Below are 21,357 nucleotides of genomic sequence, written 5' to 3' on the forward strand. Positions count from 1 at the left end.
GTGCCGTGAACTCACCCTGATAAGAGACGGACCCTGTCACACACAGGAATCACACAAAAGATCACATGACACATTGTTCAGCAGAAAACTGTCATTTTCATATAGTAGAAGATTGTAGTAGATTGTATCAAACACCCTATAATTTAACTGGGGCTGTTACATAGATCTGTGCTTTCTTCAGGCCACCAGACATCCATAACTTTAAATCACAGAATGCAAACATCAAGCTCCCCAAGCTCAGAAGTAAAAACAATGCAGAGGTGGCCAGAGCTGACACCGAAGGTGAGTCAAAAAATCCTATTCAAAACATACTGAAAAAATGTCACTATTATTTCCCTGCTGGTACCTCCATGAGACATGAGAGAGTTCAGGCGGAGGAGGGATGGCATGAAAACACACAACTATAAAATAAGAATACCTAAAAAAGCAGCTGGTATTGTGTCATACAGGTTCATCAGCACTTTAACAAGTGAAAAACAGTCAGAAACGTTCATTTTGTTGACTTTATTAAGAATGGAATACAACAGCAAGACAAAAAGTCATAAGAACACCAAAAAAGTGGATGACTGATCAAATATCAAAGGGACCAAAGACAGAAAAAAAATAGTGACATTCTAGCCGTGCAAAGACTGAGAGTATTTAGCAGTTCAGATACAATCAGAGGTTATCTCAAATTTTATAGTCCCACCCACACCACCTATGTCAACAGGACATAAGTATCCATTAGCTGAGAGTGCTGATGGGTATGGGGGGTGGGGGTGGGGTCTATTTGATTGGACAAAGTCCAGCTATTGATCAGCGATCAGCCAATAACGCACACCACAGTATTTACAATACAGAGATTAGAGGCAATCAGATGATTAATTTTTGTTATTGATTGATTGTTGGACTTACATACTGGTATAGAAAATACACTGTTACATCGGCTCTCTGATGTTGTAAGTAGAAAAGAAAGCATATTTACTAGCGAAGGACTGATAATAAATAGTAACATTACACAAACAAATATTAGAAAAAACAAAGCATGTCAGTAGATTAAAGGAGACCACCAAAAAGTAACAGCTAGAGTACACATACAAAAAGCTCAGGGTTATCAGGACTACCTTGCATCAATTACATCTGTGCTTTGTAAACAGAATACTAGGATGGGAGTTATTCATCATGTACAACAAGCAAACCTTTACCAAAAAGTGACCTAGCACTTCTCTATGTTTCTGACTTACATGCACACACACACACACACTCACTGCTGTCAGTCTGACAGGCCAAGAGAGGGTTACCGTTCGCTGAATGACTGTACTGAGACGTTAGAGAGGGAGGACAGGAGTGTTAGTGTTCACACGGACCTCAGTTAAAGAAAGCAGAGTGATAATAAAAGAAAGCATTGAAACACCCAAACTGAGGGACAAGGTCAGGTTAGAAGAAGAAAATCTTATTCATCAGGAGGACTAAAGCTAAGCAGCGAGCAGGATCAGAGGCAGAAGAAAGTAACGTGGAAGTAATGTGAACTGGTGATGTGATGCCTGTCTTTATGGGCCATGGTTAGCACCTAGGCATTGCGGATGTGGTATTATTTGGTTCAGTAGAAGCTATGTGCGTCCTCTCTGGCCTTGTGTCCCTCCCCTCCGTGTCTCCTGTGATTGCGGCGTTCATGGTGCTGATTGTGGTGATGACGACGGTACCGGTGTGATCGCCGAGCTGGAAGAGGAGGAAACGTGCATGTAAATAACAAGAGAGTTGATAACTGCATTTTAAACAGTTTATAATATACATATGTCAGATAAGGGTCCATTAATATGCTGACACATACAGAAACAACCTAACATATTTTGAGAAGAATGGTTTATCAGCTGCAGTTCTTTCTCATTTATTTATTAGTGAATCAACATGGCACACAATAAGAAGAAAATAAATTATATTTAATGACTTCTGTGGCTTGCAAATAATTATTATTGCTCTATTTTAAGGCACCATGGTGCTCCTTGATGGCACTTGTAAGTTAAAGCCAAAAACCAAAACCCTAGAAATAAAGTCATTTACCAGGAAAAGCAACTAAAAATAATTATATCATTGTTTGAATAAAAAAAATAATAACTTTATCATTTGAAAACAGATATATTGATGAATATAACACAAGCCTCTATTTTCACATGGCGTGTCCTGACATACATGCTGTCAGTGCATACTGGACACTCACACTTTGTGCAGATGATCCTGGGTCTCTCCCAGCTTCCGTCAGCCCGGCAGCGAGCGGTAGGAATGTGGCGCTGGTAGAAACCTTCGGAGCACTGGTAGCGCACCACTGAGTGGATGTCATAGTGTGATCTCCGTCGACCTATCAAATGGGCATTTTCCACAGCAGGCGGGGTCCCACATAACACTGCACACAACAAAAATGAAACACAGCGGTCAACACAAATGTGTTCAGACTACGGCAGGTGCGTGCTGCCTCTAGATGGCGGCCTTGTTGCTGCATTAGATGACAGAGAGAGGGGGCCAGAGGGAGGTAATGTGTCTCTGCAGTCGACAGGGACTACATCCAAACCACAGAGCCATGAGACTGCAGCCAGACAAACTCAAACTACCTAAATCCCTTTTCTCTCTCTCCCTCTCTCGCTTTCTTTCTGTCCTCCTCTTTCTTCTTTCTCTAACGCCTCCTAAACATCCTCCAGGTCTTCAGTGTGCTTTCTTTACCTCCTACAACATGCGGGCTGGCTGAATCCCAGAAGAAAGGTGTGGGTGAGAATCTCAAGAAAACCTTCTCAGAGGAATTTCAGCTCAGACATTTGTGAACCTGGCAATAATTGGCAATAACTGCTGCTTCAGTTCTGCTGCTTGGACAAGTGTTAAATGAGGCCAGAGGAGAAAGAGACGGCAAAAAAAAAGAGGAAGACCGAGATTGATATTGCTCACAAAAATCAATACAGGTTTCAGAGTGAATCACAATCTTCGCTTTGTGTTTGTCGTCAATTTTTTTGAAGCATCGGCTGCTGTGACCTTTTATGTAGGAAAAGAGCAAATGATGTGAATCCAGGCCAACCACTGACGCTTTGTGAGGAAGAAATCTTTACTGCACGAGGGAGAACAAGAAGTGATGATGATGAGCGCTGATGACTAAGAGGTGGTCAGCTGCTCGCCGATAAACACACAACCAGTCAAACTGCAGGAAAACCTGTCATAGTGTGTCACCTTTTATATGTGAGTACTGTCAGCTGTTACATTGAGTTCAACAGTACTACGGTACCTGTGCCTTTCTTGCAGATGTAGGGCAGGTTGTAGTTGCAGGGCACATCGTTCCACTTGCCATCCTCATGGGCAATGGTCACCACACAGTCCTCGCCTCCTGCAAAGAAGTTATCCGGCTGGCTCTCCCTCCAGTTCTCATAGATCTGCACACAACACAATTTAGTTGCTTTTAGTTGGTCGGTGCTGTCAGACTAGTTATTTATCTTCTTTCATTTTTTTTAAATCAAAAGCAAAGATTAACACTGGTGTTTTCACATAAATGCAAATTGGAAGATTACACAGGAGATTCTGCTCATAAATGAGGACACACTTTAAATTTAAAATGAAAAGCTCTTTTTTTTCTCTCTCTCTCTGTTTTTTTTAATACAGGCAGAAACATAAAACTATCTGCCAAAATACATCACGAGGGATTTCTGTGTTTGTGTTTATCTGAGCTCTGCTCTCTGCTTTGATAATTCTGAGCCAAAATCAGAATTTTGCAGCATTTCAGTCAAAATCTGACTGATCCAACACATCCTCACACATTTGTTTTTCAATGCATGACCTGACGGGCTGATTTGGTGTGGCCCACAATCAACTGATGTATTTTTCTCCTAGTTAAAAGTGGTCCTATTGACTCCCAAAACAACATCAATGGCAGACAAAGTCTACAAACTCCAGACTTTGAGAATTACGTCTGTTTTGAGGCACAATTAGAAGGAACAAGCAGACAAAAGCAGAGCATTTCACAAAATTAAACAAGGCAAAAACAATTTTCATATAAAACAACTCTGTCCACCATTCTCATGGCTACCATGGTGATGAGCTTTTACATGCACTATTCATGAGTACATCAAAATGGATCATTTTGCTTTTTCCACCTGAGGATGGGCTGCCAAGTAAACAAGCAGTGACCCAGAGCTCACTTTTAGTTTGGATTGTTTGTCATAAATGTGATAAATAGTTTAGTTTTTGTGTGTACAACTGAAAAACTGACCAGCTCATTACTGTCAGTCCACTGGAAATCCTCCTCCACTGTACGATCATTCAGACCAATCCAGGCGTTGTCATGACCGAGACCTGGAATAAAAACATATTTTACTTAACTATACTTATCTAAACATGTTAACTTACATTTAGTCAGTTAATTAGTGCCTTATTGTATGTGTGCCTTCATTGTCATTCTTCTTTCCTTGTATGTGTTTTGACAGATTTGGATTATATTTCACTGTCATTGGGTAAATTGATTGTAGATTACCATTGATAAACTCTTGCTCAGCAGCAGAGACGACGCTGCTGAGGTGAGCGCTGTGCTCTCTGCAGTCTTTCTCCGCATCCTCCCAGGTGTGTCTGTGGGTGAAGTACCTGGGGGACAACACAGTGAAAGTGGATATGAAAATATATACTTTTTATTTTACGCAGCCAGTCGGGTTTAAAAGGTACCGAGCAGAACGCGGACTATATCACAGATAACTCGTGGGTATAAGAGAGCAATGCAGATAGATGAGGTGCGTGTGGTGGGAGGTAGACACACAGTAAGTCACTGCAGAGGCAGTTTTTCATCAATCCTACCTGTAACAGTGGCCGTGGAACTTCCTCCAGCCGTGCTCACAACCTTCAACATCTGTTAGAAAAAAGATTTATTCACTTTAAATGTGGGAGACATAAAACAGTAAAGATGTGAGAGGAAGCAGCAGTGTTCCATCTAATTTGCCAAATAAAGACTAAAACACACTATTCTGAAGGCGCTAAATACATGAACTGTAATTACACAGGCTCCTTTTCAATTCACAGCACACGTGGCTCTCTCTGCACTATTGGTATTCATTAATATCAGTAAGGTCTGTGGAATCATTTATAACTGCAAAGGTTAGATATTCATTAATCCTCATTACCAGCACTGCACTGCACACACACACACACACACACACACATGAGGAGGAGGGATGTGGAGCTGGAGGTGCCCAAAACCAATGGAGTGATGAATCAGCGCCTATGTGCATGAGTAAATGTGAGTTTGTGTGGGTGTATGGGGGGTGATTAGTGTCCTGTGCCACACAGACATCCATGTGAATCTTCCCTCTGTGTTTATGTTTGTATTTTATTCACAGTGCACAAGCTCACAAGACTGGTTGTCCTCCACTTCTGCCGAGTAACACCAGATTTGTGGGCTGCCACACAGCTGTTTGAATAACTAACAAGTATTTCACATTTTTCTGCGGTCGTCTAATCTATATAACACCAAGCATTTAGCTTAGCATCAAGGCTGCAAACTGAGATTTTATTTATTTATTGTTTTATAGGGTGACCACTTTTTTACACTGTACATACGTCTCATGCCTACTGCTCACATGTTTAATTTGGTAACAACATCATCGCTTTCTGGGGCCTAATTAGCACATTTTATGGCTAGGTGTGGGGAAAGCATTCACACCCAGGTCTTAGTGGCCAACAGTGCTATTTACACCTGGCAGAAAGACCTTCTAGTTGGTGTGTGTGTGTGTGTGTGTGTGTGTGTGTGTACATGTTTAAACATGATTAAACCTACTAAATTCAATGTTACAAACACGCTGCCAGATGATAAGGGTCAATGAAAGCAGCACAGGGACCAGAGATTATCAAAAGAGGTACATCAGAAATTTAACCTGGAAGGAATTAAGATTGCATTTCCCACCCGTTTGTGGGTCTCAGTATAAAACCTTGAACACACCAATTACAATCTAACCTATAAGAGTAGAGTAGTTTAACAGTGACAGCGTTGTTGTGGAGCCGAATCAACAAGTGGTGGCATTAATGTGCAAAAAAAAGACCTTGGTATATTGTTAGTAAAGGTAAGCCTTCTCTCAAAATAGTAAAGGAACAAATAAAAATACAGTTTAATGATAAGTTTGATTCATCTACACAATATTTCATACACATTTGGCTGCAGGCTAAAAATGTGAAAATACTGTAGTAAGTGATGTCTGGAGAATTGTGTGTGTTGGTGCACAGATACATGTCTGACAGCAGAAGCAGGTCTGTGACACATAGCAGTAACAAGCATGGCGCACAGATCAGGATTATTTCCACCAGCACAGCTACCAACAAATCTTTTCTAGAATCTTAATAAGTTCTCCGCTGTAGCTGCGCGCACACACACACACACACACACACACAGCAGTGAGCTGAAGATGTTGCTGCACAGTCTAGCAACATTTCATATGAACCTAGAATGCATGGAAATTCCTCACACACAGCTGGGAGGGATGTGTTATTTATTCCTGTGTGTGTGTGTGTGTGTGTGGTATTCTGCCTCTCACCTTTCTCACATGTGTCTCCTCCGTAGCTGGGCAAGCAAAGACAGAGGAATGAATCAATCTTGTCGACGCAAGTGCCTCCATTTTCACAAGGCTCGGACTGGCAGTCATCAACGTCTGTGTGGAATCAAAAAAAAAAGAGAGAAAACAGCAGGAACAGACGGGTTGAAGATCTCATTAGGGTTCAAATTAAAAGGATGCATTCTGCTGAAGAGATGTTATTCATAAAAAAAAATGATGTGGGCGTTCGCTGCCATTCAAATCCTGAGCTGGTTATTAGTCCTGCTTTAAACACTGAAATGTGTCCATGTTTTGGAGAACATTATCATAATTCAAATAGGGTGTGAGGAGAATACAGGCAGCCTAATCCTCCTCACACACACTCAGACACTCTCAGACACTCTCAAGTGACACTCACCCCGAAGTGTTATTACATTGTCTTGTTTTTATACATTTACAGAGAATAAGGGTGACTTTATGTAAGTGTAATCTCCTCTGGACATAGACTGTATTGCTTTTTGCTTTAATACAGAACAGATAGACAGAAATCTGGTGGAAGAGTCAGTAGAGAGGAAGAACCTGGCCAGAAGATATAAACATGCAGAAGAGGCTAGCTCGCAGGCTATCTCTGCTCTCTAAGCCCACCACGGGGAAAAGTGGGGATCAATAAACTATCACTTTGTCACTGTAAATGGAGGCCGTATAATCTTTTTTTTTTTTTGAGTTTCAGAATAACAAATACACTCCAGGACAGAAACTATTAAAACTCACAGCCAGAGTGCACACAGAAAGCTACTTACAAGCTCAAACTAACTTCACAGTATTTCCCCACATCTTTACGGTTACTTAGTTCCAAGCGAAAAGCTGAACAGTGGAAAAGGTCAGCAGCTGCAGAGAGCTTAATGTGTCAGACAGATCAAACCAGAAGGACCTTTAGCCTGATCTAAAGCGCTCATGTCTCAGACAAATGAGTTCACTTTTAATCTGGGCTAACTTTCAGTTTGTTGTGAAGTAAGATTGTGATTTTGAAACCCAATTTTTCATGTTTAGTTTTTCAAAGGCTTCTAAATGTTTAAAGTCTGGTCTGAAGCTTGTTCATCTGTTTATGAAAATGACTTCTCTTTCTAAAAGAATGATAGAAAGTGAGTTATGATAATGTGCATTCTCGCCCTCCCTACAGGCTCAAAGCTGTGATCAATCAAACAATGTTTACTTGTCTGTAAGATCAAATATCAGTTTAAGACCAAAAGTATCTAAAGAGATTTTCAAATTTCATTTTTCTTTTTGAAAACACAAAAAACAAACAAACATCTTTGACAACTCGATATGTTGTGTTACATCATTTAATTTCAAACATTTTCCCTAACTGGCATGCAAGTTTTAACACACATAAAACACTAAATAAGTCCGACTCTTTGCTGGTCTGATTCCATTGTCAGTCTCATCCATTATGCAGAGCTGAGGCAGCATCTCACACAGATAATACTGCAAATTCTGCAAATCCATAACAAAACCCTCCAGCATACCTACACGTCCGCTGTCTGTCTGTCTGTCCGCCTGCCCGTCTGCCTGCCTGCCTGCCTGTCTGTCTGTCTGTCTGTTTGTCTGCCTGTCTGTCTGCCTGCCTGTCTGCCTGTCTGTCTGTTTGTCTGTCTGTCTGCCTGTCTGTCTGCCCGTCTGCCTGCCTGTCTGTCTGTCTGCCTGTCTGTCTGTCTGTCCGTCTGCCTGTCTGCCTGTCTGCCTGCTTGTCTGCCTGTCTGTCTGAGTGCCTGCCTGTCTGTCGTCTTGTCTGTCTGCCTGTCTGTCTGCCCGTCTGTCTGTCTGCTTGTCTGTCTGCCTGTCTGCCTGCCTGTCTGTCTGCCTGTCTGTCTGTCTGTCTGCCTGTCTGTCCTTTCTACGACTCTGAACACACAAAACTTACGGAGGATTGGATGCCCACGGCCTGACTGTGAGTACAGATACATGTTAGTGTGATCTTTGTTCTTAAGGCAGATTTACACGTTATAGTGTGAAGGGATGTGAGGAAAATTTGGGCATAATTTCAGTTTAAGACGTTAATGTAGGTGCATCAAATAAATAGGGGATCCAATGTATTACATGTACTTTAGTATTATACATACAACTGTACTTTTTAAGCTGTTTCTGTAGGTTTCCTGAAGAGCGGTTCTGAATCTCCATGTGTTGGCTCTTGCCCTCACCATTCCGAGCAGACATAACCTAACCAATATAATCCAAAAACACACACACAGGTGGTGTAACAGGAGCTGGGGGTGAGCAGAATATGCCAAAGCATGCAGTGACTCACCTGTCACTCAAAGCAACTAATAAATATAACAGGAGTCTTACATAAAATCGTTCATGAGCAAGGAAATTCTTCTATAAAGTTGGACATTTTAACATGGGATTTTAGAGTCAACCCCATGTGGCCTTTAGATGAGAGGCAGTTTTTTGTCACTCTTTGCAGCCCTGGAAGTTGCACTGGGGTACTGCTGTATACAGTGTTTTACTATAGATTTGAGATGCTTTGACAATGATCGATCAAAGAACATGTGTTTTTTATCTTGAAGAAACAGAATCCATCTGCACAATAATAAAGTGACACCTTAACAAGCACAATTAAAATCTGATCCTGTCACTGACACACTGGAACAATAAGGCTTCCAGAGTGAGACGGGAAAAACGATTTTACATGCAGATACTGTCGGTCATGGCGGCCTGTTGGCCATGACCTTGTTCTTCCTGGTAGCAGTGTGTAGCTATCTAATGCCTGCCAATCATTTAATTGCATTATAACAAATGACAGAGATCAGCAGCTTTCAACCATCAGATTATCTTTTCTCCTTTTTAGCGCCTGTCCATCATGCAGCACCATAAAATCTATTAAGTTCAGGATATTGAAAATCCCCAGAATGTGAAGGAGCTTTTAGTGCTGATTTAAACTGGAATTTGTGCTATTAAATACTCGTATTTGAAGTTATAATGAAAGGAAAGGCCTTGACTAGACTTGAGAACCGTTGGGTATTCAAGTGATGATGTCTTTAAGTGTAACAGCAGGATAACTGCTGAGCGCCTGCAGAGATTTGTATTCAGCTGCCATTTAGGTCATGCAGACTGGAGCAGGAAGAGATTTTTTTCTTTGTGACATGACTTTAGTAAGAGATTGTAAAACTCTTTAAATAAGAGCTGCCACGTTTTTCACCTTGAGAGACCAGCAGTCTTAAGGTAACCTTTGACCTCAGTTTTCTCTCTCAGGGTGACGCACAGCTTGACCTTTGACCTCTAAATAGGCCGTTAGAATCCACCGCATCATTATGTAAAGACTGACGCAGGGCGGATTTCATTACGTCGATGCTTATATGTTGCGTGTGTGTGTCTGTGTGTATCACCCACCGATCTCGCAGTTCTCCCCAGTGTATCCTTGTGGGCAGTAGCAGCTGTAGCCCGTTCCCTGAGGAAGGCACTTTCCTCCGTGCAGACAGGGGTTTGTCACGCAGGGCTCCACCTCAGCTAAAAGAGACAGATGGATGGGTGGGTACATTTAGGAAAATTAGGCACTTAATTAGCAATACAGTAAATGAAAATGTTTCTTATTTGTCTTGGCAAGACTTAGACAGATGTATCTGTGCTCACAGGCTGAATAAAGCCTAAAATAATTTTTTTCCTCCATAGTTGGACGGCGTAAACCTAATCCCCTCCCAACTGCTCTGATTTTGGATAAAAATAAAATCGACGTATGACATGCAACCCTAATTTTCCATCAGCGCAGCTCAGCCAGAACCAACACATGCATATCCATTTCACACTCTGTCTCTTTTCAAAGGGATCAGAAGCCAGAGAGCCTGAACCTCACCATCCACTCACAGCCACAGTTGTCATGGTTACCGTAAGCAAGTCTCGGCTCACTCCATCGAGCGTAGTGGGCAGCGTGAGAACTTCAGACATTAGCCATGTTCAAGAGAAATGAGCAGACCTCCCGCTGAGCGCCTCGGCCCCACTATTCACCCCCTAAATGTGTGCGTGTGTGTGGTCCCCTTCCACAATTACCAATTTCCATATCAATTGACACACTACCACGTGTTTCTCCCCTGAGCTGCTCATTATAGCAACTTAAGGTCTTTGAAAACCACCACTCATTCGTACCGACCGCGAAGGCTTGGCTGTGGGAGTCTTTGTTCTGCCAGCTCTCTATCTGACACTGGGGGGCTGCTGGGACGCGGGTGGTGTTTGGGGTTGTGTGTGCAGGTTTATGTGTTTTGTTTACATGATGTGATGAGCAAAAATCAATACGTTGGCTATGATTAGCCCTGAGGCTGGAGCTGACATCTCAGGCTCTTAATGAATGATCTCCATGATACAGCTATATCGAAGGTTTTCAATTCTATAAAGTCAGATTTCTCCATACCTTCCTCCTTATGACAGATTTTGCGAGCTACTCCTCTCTGCTCATGCTTTGAATTCTGCTGAAGTCAGGTGCTAAAACCAGTCATGCATTTTATTTAATGTACATCAATCAGATCCAGTGTGCACTTGCTCCCTCTGCATCAGTCAAGGTCATGGCATGCCTTGACAAATATCAACTGTTATGACAAGCAGATTGAGTTTGTGTGTGTGTGTGAAAGATAAACCTTGTGCGATTGGTCGTTCATTAAAGCGAGTGGTGCAGAAAAATCAATAGTGTGTAGAAGGAGCTGACAGAGTGGACTGTCCCACGCTCTGCACCAGCGCCTGACACCACTGATACAAACAACAACAACAACAAGCTGGCAACAACAAAATCCAGCTAATAAGTTCATAGAGATAAGACGTTTTTTCGCAGTGCTGCAATATCTGTAGATTTTAATCCACACGTCACCCTGAGCTTTGAGTAAAAATGTGTTTTCTCCTTCATACAACAATCAAGATGTAAACAGGAAATGGCTACAAATACAAATGTGTCTAAAAAGAAACGAGATGTTGTGTGTTTGTGCATCCACACCAACAATCTGTGCTGCTGAAGGCTCTTGAATCCAACCTGCGGCTCCTCTTCTCTCTCATTGATTGAGCTGACTGATGAAGCGCTGTGTGATCCACTCAGTAGAGCAAATACTGACCACTGCCACGAAACCACAGCCACAAGGGACTGAACTGCAGTGAGAAAGGGCTGTAAGCTACAAGCCATTATTCTGGCCCAATCTCCTCCGAGCGCATCCACCTTTTCTGTTTGTGTAGCAAAGATATCAGTGTGTGTTTGTGTGTTTATAGCCTTCTGCCTGCATGACTCCAGGGTCTCTCAGTCAATCAATCAAGCCTCATACTGTGTGCCGGCAGTGCAGATGGTTGCCCTCGGCTTCTTGTCGATACAGTTTACAGCTGTTTTCCATCCGCAGACTTCTTGCACCCCAAGCAGACGCCTCACCATGCTCACCTCAGACATGAGCTGCTTTCAAAGCGAGCAAAAATAAATCACCATAGAAATGTGTGATAGCATGATGCCCGCGGGGCTTTCAAACGCTCAGCAATGGAATATTTCTTGTATGTGCTCCCATTATCAAGTAAGAAATAAGTAGTAAACCAGGTGGTGCAGCCAGGAGCTTCACTGTATACTGTGCTGCAGACTTAATCATCAAATTGTGCATGGTGGTGGGGATGTGGTCTCTGCTTATGAAAGTGCCTGGTAAATATATTCTGAAATCTGAATAAAAATTCATGTAGGAAAGAGAAAAGGGAAAGCAGCCTTAAGAGATTGTTCAAACTGCCTTATTTTCACTTCACATGGTAAGAATATGCAGCAGACAGATAATAGGTCCTTTCAGGCCAAAGAGTTTGAAGGAAATAAACTTTATTCATCCTCAAGGTCTGTTTTCTCTGCATTCACACCAGAGATAGAAAAAAGCCAGCAGCTAATACCAGGCCGGGGCTAGTAAAGTAATGTCTTCATACATTATCTAGATCGTGTAGATCTAGATAAATGTTCAGGCTAGTATTTACAAGCCTGAACACTCATACCCATAACTCCACAACAATGCTCTAAGTTAAAGGGTTCTGTAATCGCTCCTCTTCACAGCCAGTTCCACTCCATACAACCCCACTCATACCAACTGTAACTGTATATCTAAAATGGGGTGGTCTTTATGTGATGACCTGCTGCTTGCTTCGTTGCAGCATTGGTGATAACACAGGGCGGCGTGGTGGTGCAGTGGTTAGCACTGTCACCTCACAGCAACAATCATCCTGCTTGTTTGCCTGTCTGTGTGAGTGTTTGTCTCTAACTACAGCTGTTGAGTTCCTGCAGTATGGACAAAAAAGAGAAGGTACTTCCTCCAAAAGTTGCAGGAATTATGAAAAAGTTCCACTACCTAAAATTAGCATAGAACATATTGGAGCACATGGCTGCTAAAGAGTCTGATATTTCCCTCCAGAGTTGATGGCGGCCAGAAGCAGAGTGAAGAGAGAATCAATATTGGACCTGAACTGTGTATGACAGCTAGAGGGACCAAAAAAATGTTTTTGCCACTTTAAAGGACTTCTAACAAGCAGATATTCATAGCAAAACTTAGAGGATCACACAAAAAACATCCTTCACTAGAAGCAGTTAATTTCTCAATATGACTAATACTAGCATGCAAGCTCAGAAGACAAAGTATGAACATAAGATGATTCTGTACATTATCCCTGCAACAAGCTACTGAAACAGGTAAATATGTCTACTTACCTGTCAGGCTGACAGTTGTGGTATTGATGTTGACAACTCCTCTGTTGCTCTCTTCCTCCATATTGGCCCCCGAGCCAACTGCATGAGACCAAGGGGCCTCCTCCTCATCTGCATGTCCTGACAGTGATGGAGGATAATCCAAAGAGCCGTTCACAACCACCTTCTCCACTGGGAACGAGCGAGGTGACGTTAAGGGGTCTGGAGAGCTGTCCTGACTTTCTGAGGGATGAGATGAAGCCAAGATTCTGACAGTCTGAGTTTGAGATGATAGCGATGGTTGGGGGGACTGGGTTTCAGAATCAGATGGAGGTGGGAAAGTAGTTAAAGATGTGGACTGAGATGGGGAGGATGGTTGAGACTGGGATTCAGATTGGGGTGAGAGGGATGGTGAGGTCGACACAGATGGCAATGGGGATGTTGACAGTGATGAGTCTTGTGAGACTGATGTGGATGAGCTTTCTGCTGCTGGTGAGGTGGTCTGGGACTTTGCTGTGGAATAGTCACTTTGTGTCTCAGTTGAGGTCATGCCTGTAGGCTCCAGGGGACTGGTGTTGGTGGTTGTAGTGGTGGTGGTGGTAGTTGTGGCCTGTCCTTTCCTGTGACCCCTCTCTCTGGACCTTTCTCTGGATCTTTCTCGTGGTTTACTTGTTCCAACTGGTCGACGTGAGACTTGGATCTCCCCTTTTGCTTCTGCTCCTGTGATTTCTCCGCTCCCCTCCTCCTCTGCTTTCCCCTTCTCCTCTCCTTTTCCTTTGTCTTCTCCTCTGCTCCTGTCCTCCCCTCTGTTCTTCTTCCCCCGCCCTCTTCCTCCTCTACCACTGGCTCTGGAGGTCACTGTCTCCTCCCTCTTGTCACTCTGCTGGGTTGTGGTCTCCGTTACAACACGGATCCAGGTTCCTCCTCCACTGGAGGAGGTGATTTCAGGGGCTGGGCTGGAGGTGGTGGACGTCTCCGTCTCTGAGATGTCCCTACTTTTGGTATTCTCTGCTATCATAGAGTTGGTGGAGGCAGGCAAGGTAGATTCCATATGAGTTGGGGACTCCTCACTGGCTGGTGTGGTGTTCTCCTTTGACAAGCCACTGAACCATGAACTTCCCCATGAAAAGAGACCTGAGCAGGGCAGAACAAAAGAAGAGAAAACAGAAAAAATTCAGGATGGAAGTGTTAAAGGCAGAGAAAAGTTACAAAGCCAAGAGTGACAGACAAAATAAAAATCATCTTATGGATTCTCTCTGCTTCGCCAGGGGTGCAAAACAAACACTTCTAAGCTGTCTGAGACTTTCATCAGCTGTTTCTCTCAGCACTTCAATATTATTAGATAGTAAGCCTCTGTGGACACCAAGGAAACACATTAAACAAAAAGGTCTCAACAGTACTGAACATGTCCCTCTACAGTATGTTAACATGATGTCACTTCATGAATATAACCAGATAAATAACCAGTATTATACAAGAGTTCCCAATTTTTACTAGTATAACAGGTAAGGTCTAAAAGCCACATAAATCCCTCTCTGAAAATGCATGTGAGCAGAAAGTCAAACCAGACAGAATGACAATATAAACCACTCCAGTCTCACAACCTGCCACAGAATTAAATCAACAACTGTGTAACACAGTTTCAACAATCACTGAGTGGAGGTGCCTGCCATTTGGAGACCACTTTCATCCCCTGCCAACACATAAAGAGCTGAAAACCTGCAGGTGCACTGAGGAAAAGAGGAAAATGTGTTGATGTGATTTCCAGGAATTCAGTGTTCTCGACCTGAATTCCTGCATGACACACAAGTCTTTCGGTGTCATCACTTTTCTTTACAAGGTTAAAATCGACAAAACAGAACATTAAATTGTGTTTCACTGTAGTGCAGTCCAGCATGATAATCAGGAGGTCACATCTCAGCTCCATGCTTATGACATTTTTCTTCTGGTTAAATCTTTGTGGCCCAGTTTCCGTAATTCCAAATCTGTGTCCATGTTTTTTTCCAGAAGGATAAAAAAAAAGAAGGATGACAGGCTCCTTCGTTTGAAGGAAGAGTCTATATCTAGGGGGGTAGTATCCCAAGGTTTTGTTCATGAATAATAGAAAAGGAAACTCACCATAGTGGTAAGGAAGTAGCTGAACCTCACCTGAACCTGAATTTCTCAATTTCTACACAACATGGCTGGACTTACGGTCAGAGACTGGGTGAAAGGTTCAGAAAACTTAGAATAAATCTAGTGCTCCTCCAGACTGAGAGGAGCCAGTTGAAGTGGGTTTGTGGTCTGGTACACGTTTACTATCAACCAGGTACACCCAATATTTTCTTTACACCTAATATTATCACATTTCCACAGAGGTAAAACACATGTGGAAGTTAAAACAATGCACAGCATATTTTTAGCCATTCACATGGGGGAAAAGCAGCTGCTTACAGAGCCTGTCAACTGTCACACCTCCTATCAATCACAGCTTGTTAGCAGCTGTACAGGAAAGCCAGCCTGAACCACGAAGAAAGGTCGGAGCGACTGTGGTTTGTCTCCAGACATCAAGCTCCTGTTGCTGTTGTCACATAAAGCCTCTGCTTGACAACTATTCTCACTAATGGATGATTTATGTACTTCAGTTAATGTTCTGTTGGGTTGCCCCTCCCTAACATTACACACAATAATACGCTAAAAACCTGTGCTCATAAACAGACACTGCCAACAACTTATAGCGTCATTATAATTCATCAGATTAAAACAGTACAAACACTGTCACCTGTCGATGCTGTGTTATCTTGTTCGGTCTTCTTTGTTGCTGTCTCCTCCTCCTCTGTCTGTCCACTTGTTGCTGTGGTTCCCTCTCCATCTTCACTTCCCACCAGGTAATTCCAAGGCTTCCAAATAGATTTGACAATCTTTGAGATCACCTAAAGTAGCACACCAAGTAAGCAGTCAGTACTACTTAGTAATGCTGCTTTTGGATTTTATTTCAGTCATAATAGAATCTCACCTTCTTCTCAGTGGGGGTTGGCTGAACAGGAGGTCGGAGAAACTCTTCAGAGTCGGGGCCAGGCTCCAGTGGCTCTCCCCAGTCATAGGAGCTCTGTCCTGGGATCAATTGCAGTGTTACAAATGTTCCAGAGGACTCAGAGGACCAGGGGTCTGCAGCTTAAGACAACCATAAGATTAAACTTATTAATTATTCTCATTAACTTTAGGGATCAGTGCAAATCAGCTTTCTTACAACTACAAGTCTTACAGGGATCAACACTGTGAAGAGAAGCTTCATCTTCCAGCTCAACCAAACCAGTCCAGTTTGAAGGTGAACCATCGCTGCCAACTGAAGACCCTGTATCAATGTACACAACAACAATTGCAACAACAGTTACAATACAAAATGTCTCTGTTTATGCTGATTGTCTGATTAATTATCTATTTCCTTCCACTACAGATGTAGCAAAGATGACTGCAAACCTGTGACAGTGGTGCTTTGCTGTGTATCCAGGCCAGGTGTGTCTGTCCCCTTAGATTTAGGACCACTGGAGCCGGTAAGATAGCTCCAGGGCTTCCACAGGGAGGAGTAGATCTGAGAGATGGAGTCTGAATTCTTCACTTTTCCTAAGAAACAAGTCGAACAGTTTTGCTGCTGCAAAATACACTGTGTGCATAAATATTAGTCAACAAGGTAAGTCTGAACTGACAGCTGAGCATCCAGATATTTAACATCAACATGTTCTGTCCTCATTTCTTCCCCTGTCTTACAGTTTCTGTCAATCCAACTGTTACATGATAGTGAGATGGGGATCAGAAATCAGTGTTGCCATAGCTACAACAGTGCCAATGACATTTATTGTCATTGTTACTGCATTAATAGCACTCAAGGCTCCACTTCCCAGTAAGATGGGTAGATGTTTGCATTGATTTTTTTGTACTGGCTCAGCCATCAACACAAGGTTATTTCTATATTTATGATGAAACCATAAAAACTAAAATAGTACACATATCCTGTCAGCACACACTACCTCTGTAGCAGTAAGCATCATACAGAGCTGTAGTGTTAGTGTCAGCAGTGCTGTTGGGGGTGACGGTGCGGACTCCTGGCTGGCTTCCTCCACAGTCTGGTCGAGGCCAAGTCACCGGGTAGCGGACGCTCCCATCTGACAGCCAGCCTGGAGCGCAGCTGTCCAGACCAGCCCTCCAGGCCAGATAAAGCTGTCCCACCGTAGCCAGCTGGCCCCCGAGGGACACACAGCGGTCTGAGGCTGAAGAAAGTGACAGTCTGCCTGGGACCGAAGAGTGGAACACCTCGCCTGGAGAAAAGCAGACCAGGGCTTGTGAACAAACTGATGAACCCTGCAGGATTACAGCTAGATTTTGAAACCATACATGATATTATGCAATACAACAATATCATGAACCCTCTCTGCTTTCATTGCATTATTATATGATGACATCTAAAAGGCTTCGACAGGTTGTGATGTGTTTTATGTTTGGGTATTTGTGCACGTACCATCCAGTTCCTTTGCAAAACAGTACACATCAAACAGCTCTTTTGGGTCCCTCTTCCCATAATTCCTCACTCCGGCAGAGTACTCCTCGTGTCCATAGCAACCAAGCTCTGGCAACTGGACAGAATAACTGTGGAGACAACCAAGTGGGAGTCATAAATGAGAATTAAGCTCTTTAACCAAATAAGAATGGGAAATAAGTAGCATAAATGTCTCATGGACATTTTGCTGTATGAAGATTATCTCATCTCACATATCAAAGTGCATCTTCTCATTCAGACTTTAAATGTTAGTACAGAATGCATTCTTATTTGTATTCTCCTCTAAAGGGCATGGGATTAGAATAAATTAAAATACAATTAACAGTGAAGAGACAACAGCGCCAAAAAAGAAGAACATGATTCTGATGCTGATGAAGTGGCAAAGCAGAGGAATACTAATGGAGATGGCATAGGATCTAAGAAGGGAAAGACCAAAAAGGAAAATACATCTAGCAAGCATTGAAAAATACGTTGGTCACATAGATTAAAGAAAAGAACATTTGCAGCAAGTTCGACAACCGACTAATATGTATGAGAAACACGTTTCACCCTTAAAGCTAAATCTAAAACTAAAGCTAAAGCCTTAAAGGAAACAACTAAGGGAACACACATTCAGTTATAAAGCTAACTGCTGCTACAGTTACCTTTATATTTTGGCATACAAACATGAGACTTGGTGGGCACGCTGTCCAGTGTGTAAGGTAGAAGATTTAACATTAAGAAAACCTTTATTTGTCCCACAGTGGGGAAATTGTGTTAAAAAGGCAGAACAGCAGGGCGGAATGATGAGCCAGCACCTCACACTGACATCACAGTGAACGCCTGATCATAAGTTTCTAATTACACCAGCTCATTTGTGAATATGGCATAAAGAAGCTGTGTGAAACAGGCTTGGGTCATATTAGTTACAAGGCCCACTTTTAGTTTTAAACCAGTCTGTCTCAGCAACTTGTAACATCAAAAATGTAAGATCATGTTGGTCTTGGGTAATGTTTGTAAAATCTTCCTTCATCTAATAATTTATGCATTTTTTTTCATTTTATGCTATGCCTCGGTTTAGAAATAAACAAACTACAATCATTATGATCCTCCACAGCATGACTCATGCAACCAGCAAGCCACCAAACAGAGGTGTAAGCGTTTAGTTGTCTCCTCACCGAACAGTCTGATCGTCTAACCAGCCAGCTGCACAGCTGGCTAACCCATCATAGTACGCTGCCCACAGCTGGGCCGGTGTTGCGATTTGAGCCGAGCTCTCCTGGCAGGCTCTCTGAGCATCGGAAAATGTGAGGGCGTACCGGGCACTGGGAGCCTGGTAGTGAAACACCACACCTACACACACAGTAAACTTTCCATAAGTTTGGTAGACAAACAAACACAGCCCATAAACCAGTGGAATGTAATCAATAAACATATTACTGTGGCCCCAAACAGATCAATCAAACACTGTGTGAGTTTCACTGACGAGCACAGAAACACTGTTCCTCCTATGCAGTTATGCAGTCAACACTTTAATTAAAAGAATTACACAATTATTGGAGCGGAAAACTAGATAACAAAAAACAACACAACAGCACAGCGAGCCTGAAGCTGCATCAATTAAGTCTGTCATTATAATACTGATATGGTGAATCAATGTTATTTATGTTTAATTAAATAAAAAAGCTAAAAAAGGAGGGGGGTTGCTGTGTTGCTGTTTTAAAAGATACCATTATTTGGATCAGATTAACTCAGCAGTCTGTACATCAATATAAATAAATTGGGCTGGAAGATGAATTTTAAAGGCTCCTGTGTGAAATCAGTTCATTCTGTCAGCAGCGCTTTTTTTTCTCAGTTATCTTGTTATGGCTGTAAACTTTTCTCATGAAAAGAAATCTCATGTCAGCAGCAGATGCACTTACCGGAGACCACCAGGGGCACGGTGTCTCTCTCATAGTCGTTACCCATGACAACCTGACAGTGGTAAGTGCCTGAGTCGTTGGTACGGAGACTGGAGATCTCCATGGTAGCATTCAGAGGATTGGCAGCATATCCTGGCAGCATGACGCGGCCGCTGAAAGCCTTATTCACCTTGATTACATCACCTTTGGCAGAGACAGAGAGGTTTTCTTATTCCAAATGTTTATTGGCATGAAGGTTTTAAATGTATTTATACATTGAGTGAAAGGCCCTTAGATCATGTTTTTCGACCCCTTAATAATAATTATACTGACATCATTTTTAGTAAATGATGCTGAAGAAATACTAGTGAGATGATGTGATTTGGGTTGCTGTGAGGGTCATGCCTTGTGCTGCTGCTGGGCTTTCGAGCCTTTTCATTGGAAACAGCTGCCAACTGTACCTGATAATGGTGCTCCTGAGAGCTGTAAGACTGAACCAGAACTGTAAAGCTGTGGACTGTAAAACCAACTGAAAAGATGTTGAAACTTTAATGTTGCCCTGTGGATGACATTTAATCTGCCTGTCCCTTGATTTTCCTGAAATTATCCTGTATACTTATTCTGTATAGTTGCAATGTAAAACCTGAAATAAAAGGTTTAGAGTCGTTACTGCATTTTCATTGTTTACGTCCTTTTTGAGTAGAGGTGCAGGTTTTAAATTGTCAAACATAATCTGAGTAATAATCAGCAGCCAAGTGAGAACAACCTTTGTGTTTTTTTTACCTTTAGCAGAAAGCACAATCTCCTCCTGAGGAGCACCTCGTCCTCCTGCTGAACGATTGGAGCGAGTCCACAGGAGTTGGGGAGGCTGAAGGGAGGAGCTGGTCTGGAGGGTAAAGACACAGGGGAGGACCGCTTTTCCTGCCAGCATTTGTTGCACCATAGGATGGGTGATCCTACGCATGTTCACGATGGAGGAGGCAGCACCTAGAAAGAACATATCTTATCGTATTATGCAAATAAAAATGCTGGGGAACGCTGTAAGAAGAAAACAATGGATGCTCAGAAATTCAGGCAAAATAGTCAAATAACAATACTTGCCATAAAGTGTGACTACTTCAAATTGAGTGTGTGCTGCTTTTGATAACTAACATACTGAAACTGCTATTCAGATGATCTGCTATGGAACTGTTTAGAGCCTCTTTGGGGAGTCCCAGTTAGAAAACCTCTGAGCTAACGGATTAGTTTAGAAAGTATAGCTCAACTGTAGCTCCTTACAAAGGTATCTTCTAACAAGACCTGTGGGATTCATTAATAATTTCACACAAATGTTTCAACACAGGAAAGAGCTGCTTGTTCTGTCATTTCAGCGAGGGAACAAGTCCTAGTACCCCAACACACCGAAGTCAAACACTCTGGAAGGCATTAACTTCATTCACTCAGAGCTGTGTGGAGAGTCGCTTAAGTTAAAGGGATTCTCTGCTACACATGTATCAGTGGCACTTCCACTGTGCAAAGTGTCTGCAGATTGATATCAGGGATTCACTCAGGCATGGTTGCCATGACATACAGGTTCAAAGTCACCATGACAACAGCATCACTTGTACCGACATGATCCTCTAACCAATCAATTCCTGCTTTTTTGTGGCTTTATTTCACAGCAGTCATCTCTTATTTTTGCTGTATGGTACACTTTGTTTATCGTTCCTTTGTGACTGAAATGTAGGTTTCTAAGTTGTCAACAAATGTTATCTG

General features: G+C 42.5%; 1 protein-coding gene across 1 annotated transcript in view; it reads right to left on the reverse strand.

The window, feature by feature from the left end:
• Positions 1 to 510: 510 nt before the first annotated feature.
• Positions 511 to 21,357, reverse strand: part of LOC114449823 (neurocan core protein-like) — a 31,368-nt gene continuing 10,521 nt past the window's right edge. The window contains exons 3-20 of the mRNA XM_028427654.1: positions 20,386 to 20,589; positions 19,624 to 19,806; positions 18,880 to 19,054; positions 17,684 to 17,811; positions 17,196 to 17,483; positions 16,648 to 16,791; positions 16,433 to 16,522; positions 16,184 to 16,341; positions 15,950 to 16,100; positions 13,213 to 14,322; positions 9,912 to 10,028; positions 6,525 to 6,638; positions 4,798 to 4,849; positions 4,484 to 4,590; positions 4,223 to 4,305; positions 3,245 to 3,389; positions 2,198 to 2,380; positions 511 to 1,698 (exon numbers count right to left, since the gene is read on the reverse strand). Coding sequence (XP_028283455.1) covers positions 1,580 to 1,698; positions 2,198 to 2,380; positions 3,245 to 3,389; positions 4,223 to 4,305; positions 4,484 to 4,590; positions 4,798 to 4,849; positions 6,525 to 6,638; positions 9,912 to 10,028; positions 13,213 to 14,322; positions 15,950 to 16,100; positions 16,184 to 16,341; positions 16,433 to 16,522; positions 16,648 to 16,791; positions 17,196 to 17,483; positions 17,684 to 17,811; positions 18,880 to 19,054; positions 19,624 to 19,806; positions 20,386 to 20,589 — 3,551 coding nt within the window. The 3' untranslated portion in view covers positions 511 to 1,579. The remainder of the gene's footprint in view (positions 1,699 to 2,197; positions 2,381 to 3,244; positions 3,390 to 4,222; positions 4,306 to 4,483; positions 4,591 to 4,797; positions 4,850 to 6,524; positions 6,639 to 9,911; positions 10,029 to 13,212; positions 14,323 to 15,949; positions 16,101 to 16,183; positions 16,342 to 16,432; positions 16,523 to 16,647; positions 16,792 to 17,195; positions 17,484 to 17,683; positions 17,812 to 18,879; positions 19,055 to 19,623; positions 19,807 to 20,385; positions 20,590 to 21,357) is intronic.

The sequence above is a fragment of the Parambassis ranga genome, chromosome 17, assembly GCF_900634625.1.
Source record: "Parambassis ranga chromosome 17, fParRan2.1, whole genome shotgun sequence".
Taxonomy (NCBI): domain Eukaryota; kingdom Metazoa; phylum Chordata; class Actinopteri; family Ambassidae; genus Parambassis; species Parambassis ranga.